The sequence below is a fragment of the Musa acuminata genome, chromosome BXJ3-1 (genome assembly GCF_036884655.1).
Source record: "Musa acuminata AAA Group cultivar baxijiao chromosome BXJ3-1, Cavendish_Baxijiao_AAA, whole genome shotgun sequence".
Lineage (NCBI taxonomy): Eukaryota > Viridiplantae > Streptophyta > Magnoliopsida > Zingiberales > Musaceae > Musa > Musa acuminata.
The window spans coordinates 18,427,140-18,447,888 of NC_088349.1; the positions used below are offsets into that span (position 1 = coordinate 18,427,140).

General features: G+C 36.6%; 3 protein-coding genes across 4 annotated transcripts; 2 read left to right on the forward strand and 1 right to left on the reverse strand.

The window, feature by feature from the left end:
- Positions 1–931: 931 nt before the first annotated feature.
- On the forward strand, positions 932–2,807 carry LOC103992043 (uncharacterized). Its single transcript, XM_065134748.1, has 7 exons — positions 932–986; positions 1,541–1,648; positions 1,788–1,945; positions 2,029–2,187; positions 2,267–2,338; positions 2,423–2,479; positions 2,570–2,807. Exons 2-7 carry the CDS (start codon positions 1,552–1,554, stop codon positions 2,681–2,683), a joined length of 657 nt encoding a protein of 218 aa, XP_064990820.1. The 5' UTR covers positions 932–986; positions 1,541–1,551; the 3' UTR covers positions 2,684–2,807.
- Positions 2,808–3,452: 645 nt separating this feature from the next.
- LOC103992047 (uncharacterized) lies at positions 3,453–3,875 on the forward strand. The gene has a single exon (XM_009411619.1). It carries the CDS (start codon positions 3,453–3,455, stop codon positions 3,873–3,875), a length of 423 nt encoding a protein of 140 aa, XP_009409894.1.
- Positions 3,876–6,157: 2,282 nt separating this feature from the next.
- LOC135629569 (exocyst complex component EXO84C-like) lies at positions 6,158–17,157 on the reverse strand. Of its 2 annotated transcripts, none has more exons than XM_065137111.1 (7): positions 16,960–17,154; positions 14,906–15,000; positions 10,579–11,614; positions 7,635–8,159; positions 6,863–7,051; positions 6,646–6,782; positions 6,158–6,559 (listed from the first exon to the last, which is right to left on the reverse strand). In XM_065137111.1, the coding sequence occupies exons 1-7, from the start codon at positions 17,053–17,055 to the stop codon at positions 6,319–6,321; spliced, it is 2,319 nt and encodes a 772-aa protein (XP_064993183.1). In that variant the 5' UTR covers positions 17,056–17,154; the 3' UTR covers positions 6,158–6,318. The 2 variants fall into 2 exon arrangements, with proteins under 2 accessions (XP_064993183.1, XP_064993184.1); XM_065137112.1 differs by having other exon boundaries at positions 6,419–6,559; positions 6,646–6,757; positions 16,960–17,157.
- Between the last annotated feature and the right edge of the window lie 3,592 nt (positions 17,158–20,749).

Here is a 20,749-nt window from a genome sequence, read left to right on the forward strand (position 1 = left end):
TGTAAAGCAATATTACAACCAAAATTATCGATTGATATGTCGATAGAGAAGAATTATGAATTTGTCATACTTTTGATCTCTCTTCAAATGTAATTTATTTCTGCATGCAACCGAGAAAATAACTCACACAATTCTCTGAGATTCTCCTCCAAAATCTCAATCAAACAAAACTTTACAAGTCAAAAATGAGAAGTTTACTTTTAGTAGAAAAAATGTTTTCTATAATTTTTAACGATCCTATTTAGAAAAAAAAATATATTATTTTAAAAAATAAATCATCTATAGAAATTAATGTTTAAGGATCATTTTCCTTTTTTGGAAGAAAGAATCTTATACTACATTAATTTCAGTACAAAAATATAACATGTTCGACAAGCGAAGTCTTTACGATATTTTAAAACACATCACAGAATAATATCTAAAACTCTCAACCTATTGTGAATGAGTAATGGATGAAATATAACAAGAAAAAAATTTCTTGGACTATAAAAATGGAATGAGAAATGCATCACAAACCACACAAAATGGTGATCAACCAAGTACACTCCAGCTTGATCAAAAGAGAACCCACCACTTTCCAGGAAGTTTCATCAGCCCATGATTGACTAAAAGAGTCCCCAATGTGATCCACACATTGGAACATGGACATCAATGTTTAGGTACATCAGCCAGTAAAAACAATTATATTACTGGTCTTCAAGCACACTTGTCCTGCTATCATTGGTTCAAGTCTTTCCTTTCCTTGGTACTTCATGTGAAGCACCTACAGCTTTGCTCACTGACAAACTACAAACCATATCAATGAAGTGAGAGGAACAAATGAAAGCAAAACGAGCAAAACGCAAGCACAAGTATGTGTTGTTGTATTCACTGGCATCAATGTGTATTAATACCCTCCCTCTATCTGCAGTTCCTCAAACAAAGCTGGTTTCATATCTGTAGAAGCCTCTCTCTCTCTGATACTGCTTTGAGCTTCCTCTATTGTTGTAAAAGGGTTTTATTTGGTCTTTGCAATTTGTTGTTGTTCATAGTTCACTGACTCACCCTTGCCTTGTTAATTATGTGCTAAACATCTCTTTTTTCCATGTCAGACTCTAGTTTAAAATTACATGTTTATTGTTATTTGCAAGCCTTTCAACTCATAAAATCTAGTGATTATATTTTGCCCCTGATAATTATGACTATGACTCTTCACTTTAGTCTAACATCGATTGATTGGTATATTATTATCAACTTTGATTTATGTAATTTAGATTAGTGGTTTAGATCTGATAAGTTAATATATTAATTATTCCATTCTATCGAATCCTAACAATTGGCATCAGTAGCTATTTTCACTACTGTATCAAACATGTTGGACATGTATACATATGGATATAGTGCATCATAGAAATGGAGATTTGCATTGAATCAGTCTAAATTCTCACTTTTATATAACATTGTTTCTTCTTCTTCTTCTTCTTCTTCTTCTTTATTTTGATGACAATTAAAGAACTTTCTGATATTAATCCTTTTTTTTTTTTTCCTTTACTTTGTGAAGGTGAGCAAGTGATGGAGATGAAAACTGTGACTTGCTTCATTCTCCTATTTGTTACATTAGCTCATGTGGATGCCAGGCTTGGGTTGGATACCACATTGATGGATCAAGGTGACTGCCAGTGAAAAGAACGTGAATCATCTTCTTTATTCAGACAAAAATGCACATTACCAATTTCATATAATTAAAGATGATTATATCATGCTGAAGTTTTATCATGAAGCAGTGTTGTATACAATGATATCCACAGGAAACATGGATTCCTACATGGAGGAACAGCCACAGGAATCTGCATGTGGTTCATGCTTGGAAGCATCTCAGAGAGCTAAGAAAGCTTTGGATGACCTAGAAACGTTTGGTGAGCTACAAAAGCTGTGCCTTCCTTTGCCTTCTGACATCAAAGATAAGGTGTGTCGAGAGACCATCCACAACATACTTTTAAAAGCATTTCATTTCTTCCTTCTCCTTCACTTGTTCTTCTCTGGTTGCAGTGCTTAGAAAGGTCGAGCGCATACATACGACAGACCAAGTTGCTTCTACGAGACCTTTTCGATCAAGAAAACTTGTGCAAAAGCACAGGTCAATGCACTGATGAATCCATGTCCCCGAGGAAGGATGCTATCACTCCACTGTTGACCGAATCGGCTAAGGTAATTAAGAAATAGTATGATAATGGATTCATGTATATAAACCCAGAGGCTGAGACAGTGTTATGTGAGTTCGTAGAAGGTAGAAGAATGCGGAGAATGCAGCGAAGCTGTCAAGCAAATATTTGCTGGATTGCAGACACCGAGAATGATAGTATGGGGTTATAATTAAGCTCTCTTTTTCATGATCCTTTTGTTCTCTTTCTTTTCCGATTTTGAATTAAACTTTTTTCCGCAGAAAAAGATGAAACAGATTCTTGGTGAATACTGCGAAGAAGTGGAAAGCGAAAAGCATGTAAATATTCTCTCTCTCCGGTTCATCTTATAATCTTCATTTACGTCCTAGATTTTTGGACGGCTGATGCTAATCTATTCCCTCTGGTAGTGCGAGGTAATATTGCATAGGTATGTCCCAATTATCATGCTGCAACTTGAGAAGCTGAAACCCGAGGAGATGTGCGGCATGCTGGGCTTCTGTGCTGTCGGGATACCTCTCTAAAGATCACGTCTCAGACTATATATGGTGGCATCCTTTCTTCCATTTGATTTGTTAGGAATAAAGATGCAAGCACTTGCTAAATCAGATCTAATTGAATAAAGCCATACATATTGTGACTTTGGAACTTTTTTGTTCTCTACGGTAAATTATATTCTCTGGTAAATTTTGTTCATGCACATTTCATGTATTCACTTGAGAAGGACATGAGAAAGAAAGGATTCAATCCCCCCGAGTAATAATAGATGGCAAGAATGACGACACAGTTTTGACTTCCGAATCATGGAAATACAATGAAACAAAGATAACAACATTCTATGGTGGTTGGAGAGAAGTGGATGACAAAGATTTATTACTCATTCAATTATTTAACCTCCTGCTTACTTGAGAGACCATATTACAAAATGAGATAATCTCAATCACATGCCACTAATTTTTAAATATCGAGCGTATCGGTATGTACATGTAACTTCGGTTGGATTTGATTTTAGATGACGTAATATAAACACGAAATCTTTCAGTAATCGGTACCGAATCCCCGATATCGACACCTCTAATTATGATCGTCCAACGAAGAAACATGCATCAGCATCACTTGTACATATACTCCTTAAATGCATGAAATCCCTTTGTAATGGTGGTGTGCGTCTGAGTTGATTTACAACAAGATCTCCTATCACACAGCTTTACATCTCACATCATTAAGGTTATATCTAGATGAGACCGTGAGCATTACAAGACTCCACACATGCGAGAGCTTAGCTGAACTCGAATGGAGAGGAAGAAACGCAAGGAGAAATGTGTGAGGCCCGACCATGGCTTATTGCTCAGCGTATCTAACAACAGCTCGGTTGCGACACCTGCGACCCATCCTCTCGTGTTCTGCTGCAACTACTGCAGCAAGAAGTTTAGCAGCTATCAAGGGCTCGGTGGGCATCAGAACGCGCACAAGCTCGAGCGGGAAGAAGCCAAGGAAAGGAGTCAAAGAAAGGCCTTAGGGTTTATCCTCGTGCCAGTGGGGTTGCACGATGGACCAGGAAATAAAGCATCAGCCGTCGTCGATGAGGAAGACGATGCTGCCCGACCAAGAACGCAAGATCTTCTCTCCAAGATCGGTGAATCCTCGACCAAGGACAGTGATCCTGGTGTCGATGAGAGCGAGTTGCTTGAGGTTGATTTGACCCTTAGGCTTTGAAGGATAGCGACCGCGTTCGTAAGCAATGAGCAAGTAGTCCATATAGTTTTACTAGTTGTGGTGTTGTTTCTCCATTCCGTCGGATGTCTATTTTGTTTTGTTAGTCCATTTTGAGGACATTTAATTTCGATGAGAAAGATATGGAAATAAGAAGCATGTATATGTCGTCAACATGATCGGACATTTAATTTTGATACATACCGTGTCGGACATGTATATGTCATCAACATGATCGGACATGTGTGAGACCACATGTTTAACTGTCTGTCTTTTTTATTTATTTATTTTTATTTTTCTATTTATGAGGAGATATGCCTAAGTATGTTTTTTTTTCATTTATTTTTATTTTTATTTTTATTTTTATTTTTATTTGTTGGACATGGACAATGACAACACTCGCACTTCAATCCGGTGGCCCCCACATACTATACTTACATCACGTGAGTATTGTCACGTGACTTAGACATATCCAAAATGATTATCACAGTTATATAATCATTTCAAATGATTATCACAGGAAAATCATTTGTTGGATTATCACAGGAATTATCTATGAATGAAGATTGTTAAATATTATTTGATATATTTCATCTTTATTTTGCATATTAAATATTTACATTTAGATGTGTTTGATTGTTTAAACCTGTTGAGTATTTATTAGTTCTAGTTTATGAAGTCTTTTAAGTATAAACATCACAAAACGCATATCAATTATATATTATGTCCTCAACGTGTCCCCTATCACGTCAATAATATAATGTAACGAGACTTGTAACTAATTAATTATATTATCTACTAGAGTTTAAGGCATATTCTGCATGTTATATAGAGTTTTGATCTGCTAAATATTAGTGTTGTTGTCAATAGTCTTCATGGTGAATAGCATCAATTTGACACCTCCATGGTTACTAAAATTGAAATTTGATCTTCAGTTCATTTGGATCTAATTTGCTCAGCAATAATCTTCAGAATCAAACTTGTTCTGATTGTTTTTGCAAAAATAAATTATATTAAGTAAAACGAGTAGAACACTCCCAATTACATCGGAGTCAAAATCGGGTGGTCGAACAAGAAAAATGAAAAAAAAAAAAAAAAAAACTAAATCCTTAATTGATCTGATTCTATTCGATTGGTTATGAACCAATTGATTCGATCGATGTTTGGATAATCCACAAACCGATCGAGTAAAATAAAATTGGTCCAATTTTAAGATATAGTTAGAACATTTGTATTCTGAATTACGGTTTAGATAAAGAAAGAAAACAACTTTTCTTCTATGGTATCTCTCTTCCTTGAGCCATCTCTCCCCTCTACTTCATCTACATCCATCACCCTTTTCTTTCCAGCCGTCCTATATGTTTTAACAAGAGATAAATGATGAAGACACAAAATTCAAAATCATACGATATACTACCAAAGTTTTTATCAACAAAACTAACAAACACCTTATTTATCTCCGTAAGTTTTCACTTGAGTTCATCTTCTTAAAACTTTTTACATCTTCTAAGTTGTTTTTCTTAAATCTTTTTACATCTTCTAATTTGTTTTCTTCTATTAAGTAATCTCCGATGTGCTTCTCTTTCCCCAATTCGACTAGTTGACCCAAAGATCCGACACCCAATGACCCTCCAGCGCTATTACCAAATGTGAAAAATCTAAATCCACATGTATTTGAATAATAGCACAAAATTTATTTACTAGGATTGAAAAATTCATAGAGAAAGATTATAATAAAGGGAAAAATATAAGAGAAAACAAATTAGTTTGTAATCCTCTATTATTTACATCAGAGGAAAAGATACTGATAGAGGATTGAATAATCCGCTGCTCTTTTTTTTTTTAAATAAAGGTAAAATACATTACTCAATCAAATGATCACAAACATAACAAAAAGGACAGCTCAATAAAATAATTTCTTCTTCAGATCCTATCATATCATCTAGTTGTAGCAAAATTAGCAAGCCAGTTTGCCAGTCTCCTTTCCTATAACCTTATAGTTAGTTAAACTATTTAAGGTTCAACGAAATATTCTAAATTCCTCTGTATCAATTTACTAAGTGATATGCCAACCCACGGCTGACTAAACTAAAGCATAGTCCAGTATAAATTAACAAAGTGATATGTCAATCTGTGTCGTCTAATATCATCAGGAAACTAATAAAAAAAATTAAAGTGTGAATCAACCTATATGGTTCAGTATTAGTCCAATACCAATTGGTACACACGGGACTATCTGGTAACGGAAACCTAGCAAGCAACCATTGCGATGTGATTCCTGTCTATTCTACAAGTGGACAATCCTCCCCTTCAATAGTAGAAAATTTGGTGAGCACAATCAACAACAATTTAATTTTAAGACAACAAGACTTAGTCAACAAATTAAATGGGATAAGACTTAATAATTGTGGTCAATTTAGTAACGAGAATCACATTACCGTCTTCTTCAAGCTTCTGGATCAGTGAAGTATACGGGACTGTCAGTCTCACCCATGTTTGCTGAAGCAAAAGAATCTACGGACTCAATGATAGATGGACTCGAAAGGCTTTCATCAGAATCAGAGATCTCACTATTAACAACCATGTGCTCGTCAGGTTCAGACATTTCGGATTCTGACGTTCCCAGCATAAGCTTGCTTATTGCCGTCTTAGCAGCATCGACAAACCACTCATCCTCAGGAAGTGCACTGAAATAATATTTTGGCTATAATCAGGGAATGAATTAAAAAAATCAAGCGTAAATAAAACGCATACCAGAATATAAAAATCATACCTTTGTGGATCTATGCCTTTAGCAGAGAAAGCTCCGATTGCTCGTGTTATAACAGCTGAGACAAGCTGATGGACGTTTCTGGATGAGTATCCCCCACAAACCGCAATTTCAACTATGAAGTGCATATCAAGTATTAACTGAAAGAGTGTGAAATGATATTTAGAATTAACAGTTCATAGAATCCATAAAACACAATTGCTCGTGAGAAAAGACATGCCTGCTGCAATCCAAGTGGCTGAAGTTGAGCAGAATCATCTTTAAATACATCCCAGAATTCTTGCTCTTCCGAAAGCCACATAACTACGGTCTCTGTTAGCCGTGAAAGTAAAATCTTTTGTATCTTTTCCTTCCCCAGGAGGACATCCCCTGCCACACTAGCTAATTGTTGCAACCTTGCAAACAATGCCTGAAGCAATAATGTATAAGTGTAATGGTTGATATTTATGTGATCAGAAGCAATTAGTTGCAAACAAAGTGATTTATAGAGCAATATGTGATGGAAACAAAAGTTGCAAAAGACATGGAAAATTTGGCCAAGAAAGAAGATATCTTCTTTTGGCCTCTTTATAAAGACATGACCGGCTAAAATCAGTCTCATGCAATAATTATTCAACTGCCACTGAGTGAGGAATTGTATTTCCTACACAGTGTACCAGTCACTCAATTAGGCTAAGAAAAGTATGATAGAAATTACAGATAAATAACAAAAGTACAGTTGGATCAAAGTCCAAAAATACATCATACATTCTTCCAAGCGGAATGCCTTAAGGACCAACCCATGAGATAGCAAAGCTTAAAAGATACAAGGATGGTTGGTTTTTTGACGTGGGTGCCAAAGGCATGTTTACAGCCTATCCACTAGTTGGGATAAGGTTGCATACAGAGACCTTATCAGGCATTCATAAGCAAGAAACTTGAGCCTTTTTAGCTACTGAAAAAGATACCACCAATTTTAACACAAAATTGAAGATTCAAAGAAATGGTATCACCTGAAATGGCAACGATGGTAGTGGGTCCGAGTCCCAGAAAAGGTCATCTCCTTTTCCTTCCAAATACATCCGAGCATCTAATCTTGCTTTTCCTTCCCGCGAGTAAATGAAGGTCAAGACATACTGTCTACAGAAATGGTCCCTAAGCTTTTCCAATGAATGTTGCAATTGTCGCCTCCAATCTTTGTATTCCACAGAACTAACAGCAACAATAGATATGCTTTCAGAAGATCCACCACCCACTTCTTTGTTTTCAATTTGCGGGGTAATTATTTTTGATACAGCCATCGGTAGAAGTTCAAGAGCAACTGTATATGCAGTACCTAAAAGACCAAGCTGTTCAGCATCAGTTTCAGCCCTATAATCTTCAGATTCTCTCTGTTCAATGAGGTTATCATCTTCAGAAGGACCAGGTAGAGCCTTGATTAACAATTCTACGTACTTATCAAAAAGTTGGAGGAGCTTGCTTAAAATAGTCCTTCCAAAATGCAATACCACCATTGGTGTCAGTTTATCCAATATATCCTGTAAAAGGTGATTAAAAGAAGAAAAATCATGTCAACTGCTTCATTGGTATACCAAATATTGCATACAACTATCTAATAAATAAAAGAATCAAGCTCGAGCACAGGGAAGATCATCCACACATTCTCGCAATTTCATTTAAAAATTCATCAGTGTACATCAGAAAGAATGATATTTGCAGCGAGCAAATTTGGCTAAGCAACCTGCAATTAACTAGTCAAAAATGTCTAGATGTATTTAGATATAATATCTTGGAAATATAGATCTAGTTACTTCTTACTGATATAACTAACCAAGATTCGTGATAATAGATCACGAAAAATAACTACAAATTACACACATCTATCTGAATCAGATCATGGCAAGCTTCAAAGTTCAAATTGACCAACAATGCTATAGTCTTTAAAGCGAATAATATGATTGTCAGGTAAACAATAGAAAGAGTGGAGATTCCATGCCAGCCCTCAACACATGGATACGCTGTCTGACTGACACAGAGCAAGGGAGAAAGAGTGCCATCATGGCTATCATGTGTGAGGAACTTCAAATTGATTCTCAAGCAGAAATCATTGGATTTATACAGCAATTACATAAAGAAAAGGAATTGGAGAGCAACAACCCAAAAAGCCTACAAACATGCGCAGAACAAGCTTTAACCAAATGGCCCAAAAAAGTCCAAGCACAAGTTACTAGGAGCAAGCTGCAAGCCCATTAAATCATATACCAATTGTCAGATCCATCATCATCTCCCAATGTGGGGCTGTAGGGTATCATAGTCTAACTGCCTCAAAATTGTCAAGATCCAAGAGTCATCGCATATGATATAGCATATAATTTGTATTCCAATGGGGATCCAGCCTGAGGAAACATCCATCGCAATGTGTAAAAGACAACTCCTGCCACCACTCATGTTAGTTCCAGATGGATAGCTCACATAGAGTTACTCTAGCACAACTAGAACAATCTGATACTATCATAGTACCACTAGCCAATATAATTTAATGCAGCTTAACTATACAGTCCAGAAAGCTAAAACCTAAGTTATTAGCGGTAGGCATATACTTATTACTTATGAACCAATTTGCTAAAATCTCTTGATGTGGACTCATTAGGATGTCACATCAGTTGGGCCTGGACACCATTTGCTAGGCTGAATTAATATTTCAACTAAACCATCAAACTACTAAGCATATTCTCAGGAAAAAGACTTAATAGCTACTGTCCATCCACTTTGGCTGAGCGAGTGATTGGCCATATATTTGCTCTATGAACTAAGACTACACAATGGACATTGACTTTAGAAGATTACGAGAAATTTCGAACTACTATGAACTGGTTTCTATGGCATCTATAAACTAAGATCAACTACAAGAGATTATTGAATCGGGATGCAAGCCACTAGAAAATTTTCAGGAAAAAATTACAATAACTTAGGTCCAAGAAAGTTGGCTTTTCCTCCCAATTTGCTTCTTCCTTCACTGAGAGATCTGTTCAATAAGAGAGGTTTGGTCAGTCCTTGTAAACTTTTTATCAAATCATGCTCAGTATTGCTTCAATAAAAATAATCCTCCAAACTGTAGCAACTAAATATACAAAAGAGTTATATCAGAAGCCAATCTCTTCTGGCCAGTTCATTTCCTTTTTCATTACCCTTTTTTGAGCACTTATAGTATTTTTTCTATAATACACCATACTAAAACAAATATGTGACACTTACTTACAATTATTGCAAATTACCACGAAATTTAAAAGAAATTGCATCTATTTCTTGAAAATTATCCATCCAAAAGAAAATGGAAAAGAAAAAAGGAACATCATAAGCTTCATTAAATATGCATAACAAGATGAAGTCCATTTGATATGAAAATAAATGCAAATAGTGGTGGAGCCAAGGGGAACCACCATGGGGCTACAACCCCTTGCCATTGTAACTTCTCTCATGCACAGTGCAAAGGTTCTACCTTATTTCACAAAATATAATATCATAGTCTTACAACAGAATGGAGCTCCTCTCCTAGAAAAAGTAATTGAAAATATTCAAAATGTACTAGCCATGTGTAGATAACCTTGTGCATTTTCCTTTTTCTTTTTGAATATATAAACCAATCCATAGGTGACATGCATATCATACTCTAGATTCATCTGAAAAGGGGTAAAATCACATGCAAGAAAAACACAGTTAGACAAAATTTTCAGTAAAATATTTTAATATCCGGGTGCCCTCTCTATCCAGATATCCCAGCGTCATCACCAAAGATAGGTACTTAAAAGCTTATGCATATAGCACAGGTCTTATATCCAAGCAAAACTTGAGTTTCCAGAAATCAAGACACATGGTTATAAGCAGCAAAATCCAACTCTTGGTTGGTGCCTCACAATAGAAGTAAACATTTCAGATATGCAAAAAAATAGTGCTTACTTCTACTATAGACATGAACTTCTTCCCAATGCTTGAAAATATGATATTTGATGGTGTAGTGACAGAAAGTAGTGAATCTAACTGAGAAGACATAAGTGCAACATTCTCATTCCTTGTCAAGTCAATAATCCTTCTTCTGGCTCGCCTAAAATTCATATCAAGAACCTCATCTATATAAGGATGCAAGAGTACCATAATCAACTTCGAGAATTTTAATCCTTGTGACTCCAGAAGTGAACAGTGACTAAGACTAGCTTGACTACAAACACTGGCAGAACGAAGGGCAGCAGCAGTTTCAGGTGACGGGGAGTTTTCTTTCACCAAATGGACAAAAGACTCTATTTCATCCTCAGCCCATTGCACAATTCGGTTCATATAGGTAGACATGTCTCCAACTATTAAGGTGGATTCTTTTGTTGCCACTGATATTGTTGAGAAAACAAGCTGAGAAAGAATTGCAGTGTATGTCTCTGAGTAAATGGAACATGACGGAAGAAAAGCCTCAATGTTTTTCTGAAGACGGGAATCATATGCATTCAGCATTAATTTAAGTGCCAGAGAACTTTTCCCTAGTTTAGCTAAGCCAGACACAGCTTTCCTCAGTTCAGCAGTGCATATATATGGTTGCTCAGCAATCCGTACGATTTGATCAACAAGCATTTCCTTCTTTTTAAGAAATGCTAACCTATATGAGGAGCCATCAGCAGATGGATTCCCCTCCAAGTCATGCAGCTCTGGTGAGTTACTTTCCTCTGTTATTATAACTAACAGTGCTTCTTCTACTTTATGCTCTGCCAAAAGGACATCTATGGTATCCAGAAAGCTGATCTTGGGATCCTCCAGATCATTATGCAGCAACCGATTGATTTCAGTAAGCTCTTCCTCAGAATCAGGTTCTTCACCATTACATTTGTTCCATACTTCTAATTCTCGACAAACACCACTCATAAGATCCTGTACAAGGATTCCTTGAGCAGAAACGTGCTTTTGTAGTTCCATCAACTCCTGCTCCATTTCAATAACCTCTTCGGATAATCTGCAAACACAGGATGAAGTCACCAATAAAATCACAATTTAAGGAAAAATAATTCTTATGATCAAATAGTTCTCATATGTTATAGTTTCTTTTGGTGTATATAATAGATTTTGTCTAGGTACATCTCATTCAAAATTTTCCAAAAGAAAATAAATAAAACAGACCTTTGTTCTTGCTAATCATTTCCAAGCATTACTCCATGATCTGATTTCTGTTAGAATAAATTATTATTTTTTATTTTCCAGCTGATGACTAATGATTTAAAACTTAATTTAAGATCATGCATACATAGTTGGACATCGGTGCTGAGATACATGTAAGTGTAGCATGCTTTTTATACATTGGCCAGCCAAGGACTGATGATTTAAAACTTACTTTAAGATCATACATAGATAGTCAGACATTGGTACTGGAACTATCATATTAAACCAATTCAGCATTGTTACCAACCAGAACACAGCTCTCACATTCAAAATTGGTTTTAAGGACACAAGTGGGGCTATAGGAAGAAAAAATACTAACAGTTAACAGGAGAAAAGGTCACTGCCAACTTGTAGATTGAAAGAAAAAAGGTGTGCATCAACATGGCACCTAGGTAATAGATTTATTTGTTCCAGTCAGCATGAACTGTACAATCCTGAAGCAATTTGTTGCAGTTTGAAAAAACTAGCTATCAAGTTGATAATGCAGCATGATGCTCTGGTTTTCATTGCCAGAGTGACAGCATGTTGAACCAAGCATTTCTTGTTTAAATTTCCTTACAGCTGCCATCACCATAATGTCTTTCTACTATTAGCTCTCAAAATGCTCTAGGTTAGATCAAGAATAAGTTACCTAATACTGAGGTGACAAACCTACATGAATTTAGCAAATTCTTATCCGATACAGCTCATAAAGAACAAGAGAAATCTTGTCATCTAAAATAGATAATCCTCATGCCAGTTGAAATAATCCATACTGCAGCAACTTAAGTCTTCCATAAAACAACTCTTTTAGAAGGTTTAAGTGCTCAAGTACATGAGAATTTTTTTAAAATCATTTTCAGGAGGTGGAACTGGTCAACTCTTATTCCTCCCATTGCTTTTATAAAGATATCAGTTCTTGCATCGAAGGACCTATCCTATTAGTCCTTTTGTTTCTTACATCTAGTTTTAGCTACTTGTTCCTTTGTTTTTCTTTTTAGCTTCAGTGTCTCTAACAGTATGAGTCTCTAATACATCCTGGTCAGAAACAAACTATGGGTGCTACTAGTTTACCTATTGATAAATAACTATTTAACTATTGTTGGTTTTTTTTATTAAGTATTATCCTCACAATATTATACAAAGATTGAGGGCTAGGTTGGTGGCAAAGGAGTTGCAACCAAACTTGTAGTATGGATTAGTTTGAGGTATTTTGTGCTTGATTTTTTTTTAAGTTTACTTTGTGTTTTGATCTATTTAACTGTAAAATCAAGATGAGCCTTTTCTCCAGCCAGATTAGAAGTTCATTTATTTTATTGCTTTGTACAGAGTTTAATGGCAGAAAAGATCCATGTAGCTGACCCTAAATAGTTGGGGCATCATGGCTTGTTGTTGTTTGTATAAGAAATGCAGTTCTTTGTGGTGATTAGGAAGAAGTGTATATGGAATAACCCCTGGATATGTAGCAGAGTGATAAAATTGCAGTCAAGTTTAAAGGCGTTTTAAAGCTATTCAGGGCCTCGAGCAATCCAGAATAGCATTGATTGATAAACTTAGGAGAGATATGACTATGGGTATGCTATTCTGATACTTCTTTTTTGTTAAAGAATTCAATCTGGTGAACAGTCTTCGCTGTCTATGTCACGAATGATAATTTCATAGATGTCAACATAATTAGTTCCAAATAGACATATGTTCACAAAGATAATGGAAATTTAAGTAATTGGAAGCAAGAAATTAACCTAACTCAACACATGTATTAGATTTACTAATTGGCATATTAAAGCAAGGTTTGTCATACCATAGCATACCGCCTGGTATGGACGGTATATACTAGTCCAACAAACGACCAGTACAAGCGATACATAACTGTTTGTCAGTGCATCCCACCATACCGTGTGTTGGTATATCAATATGATTCAGTAAATACCGTACCGACGACCGGTCGGTACACCAGTATGGACCGGTAAGGCGAATCATGTATTAGAGTACTCATTTTATATATCTTTTGCAGTTGATATTGCAAGTCGATTGATGGAAAAGCTAAGCAAGTTTAAATCCAATCTGTAGCATTTTAGTCTATCTTAAAAGTGCTCCAGGGAAGATCTTATTTATATATCTAATCATCGACACTTAGAAATTATTTGTTATTCCGATACAAAAGGGCTCGTTCACAAAATGATAGAAGATCTATCACTCTTACTGTTTGTTTGTTGAAGATAATCTTACATGTAAAAAGGCAAGAAAATAAAAAGAGCAAACAATTGTAGTTTGGTCCATTGCAGAAGCTGAATATAGGGCTATGGCTCAAATAGCTTGTGAAATTTTGTGGTTAAGATTGTTGATACATGAACTTGGTTTTTCAATCGATAAACCTAAGAATATGTTTGTTAAAACCAAGCAGATATTTGTATTGAAAGTAATATTGTATTTCATGAAAAACAAAGCATATCAAAGCAGAAACCATTTTTGTTCAAGATGCAGTGATGAGGAAGTCGGCTTCTAATTCATATGTTAATTTGGCAAATCAGTTGGTGATCTATTTCCCAGATATTTGTTCAAATCTACCTTTTTATAAAATAGTGTTTGTGCTGGGCGTGTGTGATTTACATGCTCCAGCTTGAGGAAGAGTGTTTTAGATGATTTATTTGCTGAGGTACAAGTGCACTTTGATTTGGTACTTTCATGAATTACATAGGATGTCAAAACAATTCTTTAAAGCTAGGTTATCAGTCGACTCATGCCACATCAATTTAGTTTTAGTGGAGAAAATTTTTACAAGGATCATAGAGCACAATATTGGAAGGATATGATCTTGACTATAAGAAACATCAGTTAACATATTATTATTTTCATCCTGTGTTAGGTGTTAATAGAGATCTTTATTTCCGCTTATTCATCCAAAAGAACCAACAAAAAAAATTACTATTAGTCAAGATCAAAATGCCACAGAGTATTATGACGTATCATCCATATCTTTTCCTCATTCATGAAACACTTGAATGCATTACTAGACTTGTGAGGATGAACTGTCTTGATTTTGAATGCATACTGATTATCAATGCTTTGATATGCAGTGACTACTGAATGGTATTTCCGATATCATTACCTGAGGAAGGCTAGATACTTTGACTGCATGTTCCCAGATAGGTTTTCAACAGCATCCTTCAATTCCAGGAGCTCAGAACAAGCTTTCCTGATACCCTGCATATACATCCATATTAACAGAGGATACGAAATTACATAAATCAAACACAAACAAACTTGAGGCAGTAAATATCAGCCTTACACAGTACAAGGGTAAGTAATTTATGCCCATTAAATTGTAACATTTGTGGGATTAACCAAGTTAAACCCAAAATCTCCTAATCTTGCAACAGATTAAAAATGAAATTGTCCCAACAAACTCGGTTCCTAAGTAATTCTTAGCCCTCTATAAGTAATTGCAATCAAGTTCCAACAGATCCTAAGCCAAGTTCCGATTGCCTCAAAAATGACGAAAAAGATATCCAAATCCAATTTGATCGATCTAATCAATCCGAATCTTCAGTCCTACAATAACCCAAAATTTGGTCTCAAACCTACAATCCTCACAACAGCATGTAAAACTGACTGATCTTGCTTACAATTATAGATCTACAAGCAAAATTAACTTTAATATGATACAATTTAATAATCTGAAATAAAATGTGTCGATGAAAGTTATTAATGTCAATCTAACCCATCATTAACTTCTAATGGGAAACAATGTTATGTGCATTTTCTGACCCCCAGTATTATACAGCATTTGAGATGATAATTATATTCCAATACTAATCTTTTATAACCAATTATCACAAAATTAATTCCATCTAATTTCATAGTAAATGACTGTAATCCACCTTTCTTGTCCATTAATATTTTTGTTTTTTTTTCCCTTTTTGTAGTTGATAGGATCATTACTTGGAAATCATGCCATTTTACCTCGAGTTCCAGAGCATGTAGTTCTTTTACAAAGGAACCCATAAATCTTGATGTGTAAGTGGACAGGCTATGGTCTAGTTGGGTTGGGTCAAATCAGGTTGAGACCGGCTAACAAGGGTATATAGGTCTACTAGAATATAATTTGACCAATACATCTAACCTTCTGTCTTAGGCCAAAACATGATAGTTCACAGGCTAACCGATTTAGGTAGCACATGTCACTATTGAATGATAGAAGGGACAGGTACTGCCATCGACAAATAGTTAGTGCCTTCAAGTAGACTAATTTGAAAGGTTTATTAAAAAACTAATTGTCTTGCTAAACTATGATACTGATTCCACACTTTACTAGCTTCGTATATTACAGTATTTAAAAGCATTCAGCAACAATGAACAACAACAGCACCATAATCATCGTGCTTATTCCTGATGATCTGTTTATTATTATTCATTGAATTAACTAATGAAGTAATTGCCAAAATATTTAGCATATTCTTATTTGGCATGTTACTGTTTTGCTGATGTAGTGATATTCTTGAGGCTGCAATGGATGTGAATGAGAGCAGAATGATAGCCTACCCACTTATGTACATGTCAATCCAATTGAAAACCTCGATTTAAATTTTCTATCTTTTTATGCATTATGATGATAAAATAGGAGGTTCAGATGGCAATAAAACTTTCAGTAACTGATCACTTAATTACACGTTTGAGATTCTGGCTTATTAGTAACTGGAGGCTTCAGCAGAATGTGGCATCAAAAATCACTTGCATGCTCCTACGAGCAAAGGCTAAGCTTCTCAGAGCATGATAGATCGATAGATTGGTTCTTAGATCAAAGGGTTCGTTGCGATCGACCTCAAGGACAGATTCGTTTAACTGGCATGTTGATCTAGCAACCAAGTTGCTACACGTTCAGTAATGTTATCTACCAAGTCGGAAGCAAGACAAAAGGCAATGATTTTGGTCTATCTCTAATCACACCATCAAAGATGGATAAATAAGATACATGGCACATGAGAACGTGGTGGAACTAGAAACCAAAGGTGGACGGCAAAATCGAACAAACAACGAGGCCCTTGTCACTGAACAGAAACAGATCGCCACCGCTGCTGTACGACGTCGCAGATTACCGATCATTTAGTAAAGGGATGTACGAAATCATAGAAGGGCAGACGAAACGTTTAGATTTTGTTTAACCTTTTCGGTATGGGATTGGTAGATGGAGTTGATGCTGGACTGCGGAGTGATCCACTCATGCGTGGGGAAATCGTCGTCGTCCTCGCTGCTCTCCATCTGATCTATTCCCCTGCTTCTTCCTCTTCCTCTTCTTCTTTCTCTCTGCCGTGGGAGTCCGTCGTCACAGACGAGGACGGAAAGCTTGCATCTTGGTGACAGGGAGGATTCCAAGAAAAAGGTAGGGCTCGCTTTCAGGGCGAATTGCTGGGTCGATTTCGGGCGTGCGTCAATCAAATTAGTCGTGGACTTAGAGTGGTCGGCCGGGGATTTCCTGTTTTAGCTAAAGCAGCATCCAGGGTTTCCTTCTCCTAGACCGGTTTTACCTGAAGTATGGCCCGCATCTCCTCCGACGGGACCCATTATTCTCTCAGTGGCCAACCGCGTGCCGGAGATTTCCTGCTACCACTAGAGGAGCGTCCAGGATTTCCAAACCTACACCCAACCATCTGACTATGCCCCACACGTCGGTTCGAATGGGACCCGTTGTTCTCTCAGAGGCCAACTGCGAGGGTCTGCCTGGGATTTCGTGTTACCGCTTATGGAGCATCCAGGATTTCCTAGTCCTAACCGCATCTACCTGAACCAAGGCTCGTCTCTCGCTGGCAAGTTTGTCAACTCCAAACGTTGTCTAGGGCGTGTAGTTTTTATTCAAAATCAAATCCTCTACCAAAATTAAATTGGTCCTTCGAGTTTCTCCACGAGTTTTTTTTATTGATAGGGTCTGGCACGAGGAGAATCAAAAGGATCAATAGTGCACTAACTCGAATATCTGATTAGCGTGACATTTTAGCCGATCATTTCACTAGATTAATACGGCATATAATTGTGTTAATTATAACAATTAATAGAATAATAATTCTATTGGCTCTTCACTATTTGAGTATCTTGATGAACTCCTACCACTATAATGTAAATTAAACACTCAATTACAAAAATTATTATAAAAAATCTTAAGTATATCACTTGAGAATTCTCTAACCAATATTACACTTGTTAAAGAAAAATTGATAATGTTCTGGTCAACTTAAGGTGGTTCGGATATGCATGCGAAGGAATGATAAAATGTCGTCAAGATGTTTCTACAATTTTTGTCGGGTCCGAGGTGGATATGCTCACATTCTTCGAGGTGATCTATATAAAGTTCGAGGTCAAGTATCAGTTTCTTGACCTGATTCCTCCTACACACGTGTTACTTTCTGGATGGATGAGTAAAAATATATTTAACCTTAATTATTATGATAAAAATAGTTTTTTATTCTTTGTAAAAGTGGGTGAAATATTCTATAGAATATTTCTCGAGTGGACAACATGTAATCATCCATTTTTGACTTATATTTGTGTAGGTAAACCAAAAAGAAGGTTTTGTCTCCTTATGTCAATTTAGTTGTCATGTATATAGCCAAAGTGTCAAATGATAATTGATTGATAATATTTTCTTTATTATTCGGGGTGACCTATATAAGGACCGAGGTCGAGGGTCGATTTCTTGACCTAGTTTCTTGGACACATAAGTTACTCTCAAGACGGATGAGTAAAATAATAAAAATATATCTAACCTTGATTGCTATGTAATCATCCCTCGTTGATTTATATCTATGTAGGCAAACTGAAAAAAGAAAGTCTTGACCAACTTGGAGGGGAATGAATTAGTGCAGCGGAAAGATTACGTCTCGAATAAAACTTCGTTCGATAAAAACTATTTCCGACGAAAATCTTTTAGTAAATATCTTAACTTAAAACCCATTTGTAAATATATTGAAGGCAGTGAGCTATTAAAGAGGTTTACAGTAAAGATAAATTACTCAAAGTAAAATGCACACTAGATTTTTAGAATGGTTCAGTCAACGTGACTTACATCTACTTTCGGCTTCTTCCTCCGACGAGGTCACCGACGTCCACTAGAGGCCTTCCTTCAATAGGCGAAGGCCAATCACCTTTTACACCCCTCTTCTCCTTTTACCGAGTTTAGGAGACAACCCTTACAAGCACTCACTCTCCTCTTTAAACAAAAATCTAAGTTTAAGCTAGAGTAGGGAATACACTTATGATCGCAGCAGCGTTTTCTCTCTTTTAATATCTTTGTGCTTGTGTGCTTTAACTAGGGATGAGAGGGGTATTTATAGGCTTCAAGTTGATTCAAACTTAGAGCCTAAAATTTTTCCATCCCAGGTTCCCCAGGCACGGGCGGTACCACTGCCTGTGTTGGGCGGTACCATCGCCCAGTGTCAGTCTGACGCTGACACTGCCTTGGGTGGTACCATCGCCCAGGTTTGGTGGTACCACCGTTTAGGGGGCAGTGCTAGACGGTACCACTGCCTAGACTGGCGATACCACCGCCTGGCACCCTGCTAGGGGTGGTACCACCGCCTGACACAGTCTCGAAGACTGTGCCACGATGGTGAGACTTCTTGGAGCACTGTTTGGGCCTCTTATTGGGCCCACATAGTCCTTATATGGGCCTAGCTGGCCCCTAATTGGGTTGGCCCAAATCCAAACCTAATTACGTGCTAACTACGATTCCTAAGATATTTACTAAGCTAAACAAGTCCCAAAGTCTATTCTTCCAGTGAGGTTCCAGCGATCTTTCGGCAATGTTCCGGCGGACTCCCGGCAAGCTCCTAGACTTCACAATGATCTTCTTGGCGAGTTCTGACGAGCTTCTCTGGCAAGCTTCGAGACTTCTCAGCTGGTTCTTCCATAACTTCCGACGAACATCCAAACTTCCGACGAACTCTCGAACTCCCAACGTAATCATGTCCTTGACTCTAGGACTTCATTTTGCTTCATGTCTTGCTATCATAGTTAATCTTGCACATATAAAAATACACTTCAATCTAGACAATTAATACTAAGCATTAATCAAGTTGTCTGGTATGTCATTGGTCCCTCGACACTTCGTCCGATTCTTCGGTGCATCGTCCTCTCTTACGGCCCATTGCCCAATTGGCCAGTTGACTCTGCAACTCCGATATCCTTGGCGTAATATCCGCTCTTCTTGGCCCGATGCCCGAATCTACGGCCCAAAGCCTTCTGTCGATATGTCGACCGATCCACTGGCCCGACGTCCAATCTTCTGACATGTTCCTCCGGCATAACATGATTTTTCCTGCTTTAATTGTCTCATCCTGATCGAAGCCTCCTGCGTCACTCAAAACACAGATTAAAACATAAATACATATCAATTGATTTCATCATCAAAATACGAGATTCAATAATCTCCCCCTTTTGATGATGACAACCAATCGACGATAGAGTTAACCTTAACTCTCGGAGTTTAAACAAACTCCCCCTATCAATATGGCATATAGCTCTTGGATTCAAAATTCCAAGCAAATATGTCATGATAAAATCATGCATGATATCAGCATACTTCTCCCCCTTTGTCATCAACAAAAAGGAGAAGTCCAACTATTCATGTGTTTGGAATATTCAAATTCAAATCATTGCATAATAAATCTCAAGTTTAATCATCATGCAATCTAGTAAAATATTTTGAGTTTTACATCATATAAGCTAGCAATATTTAAGATGTGTAAGTTGACATATTTGCTTTTCTTTGCGATATACAAGATAGTATATTTTTGCATCTTTTTGAGATTTTAAGCTAATAATTTCTTGGTGATGTTCAAGATAGCAATTTCTTCTCTTTTGAGAAGTGCGATTATTTTTGCTTCCCTTGCAAAAACGCAAGCTAACAAAATGTTACATTATTTTACAACATGGAAGCTAATAATTTGAGATGTTCAAGAAA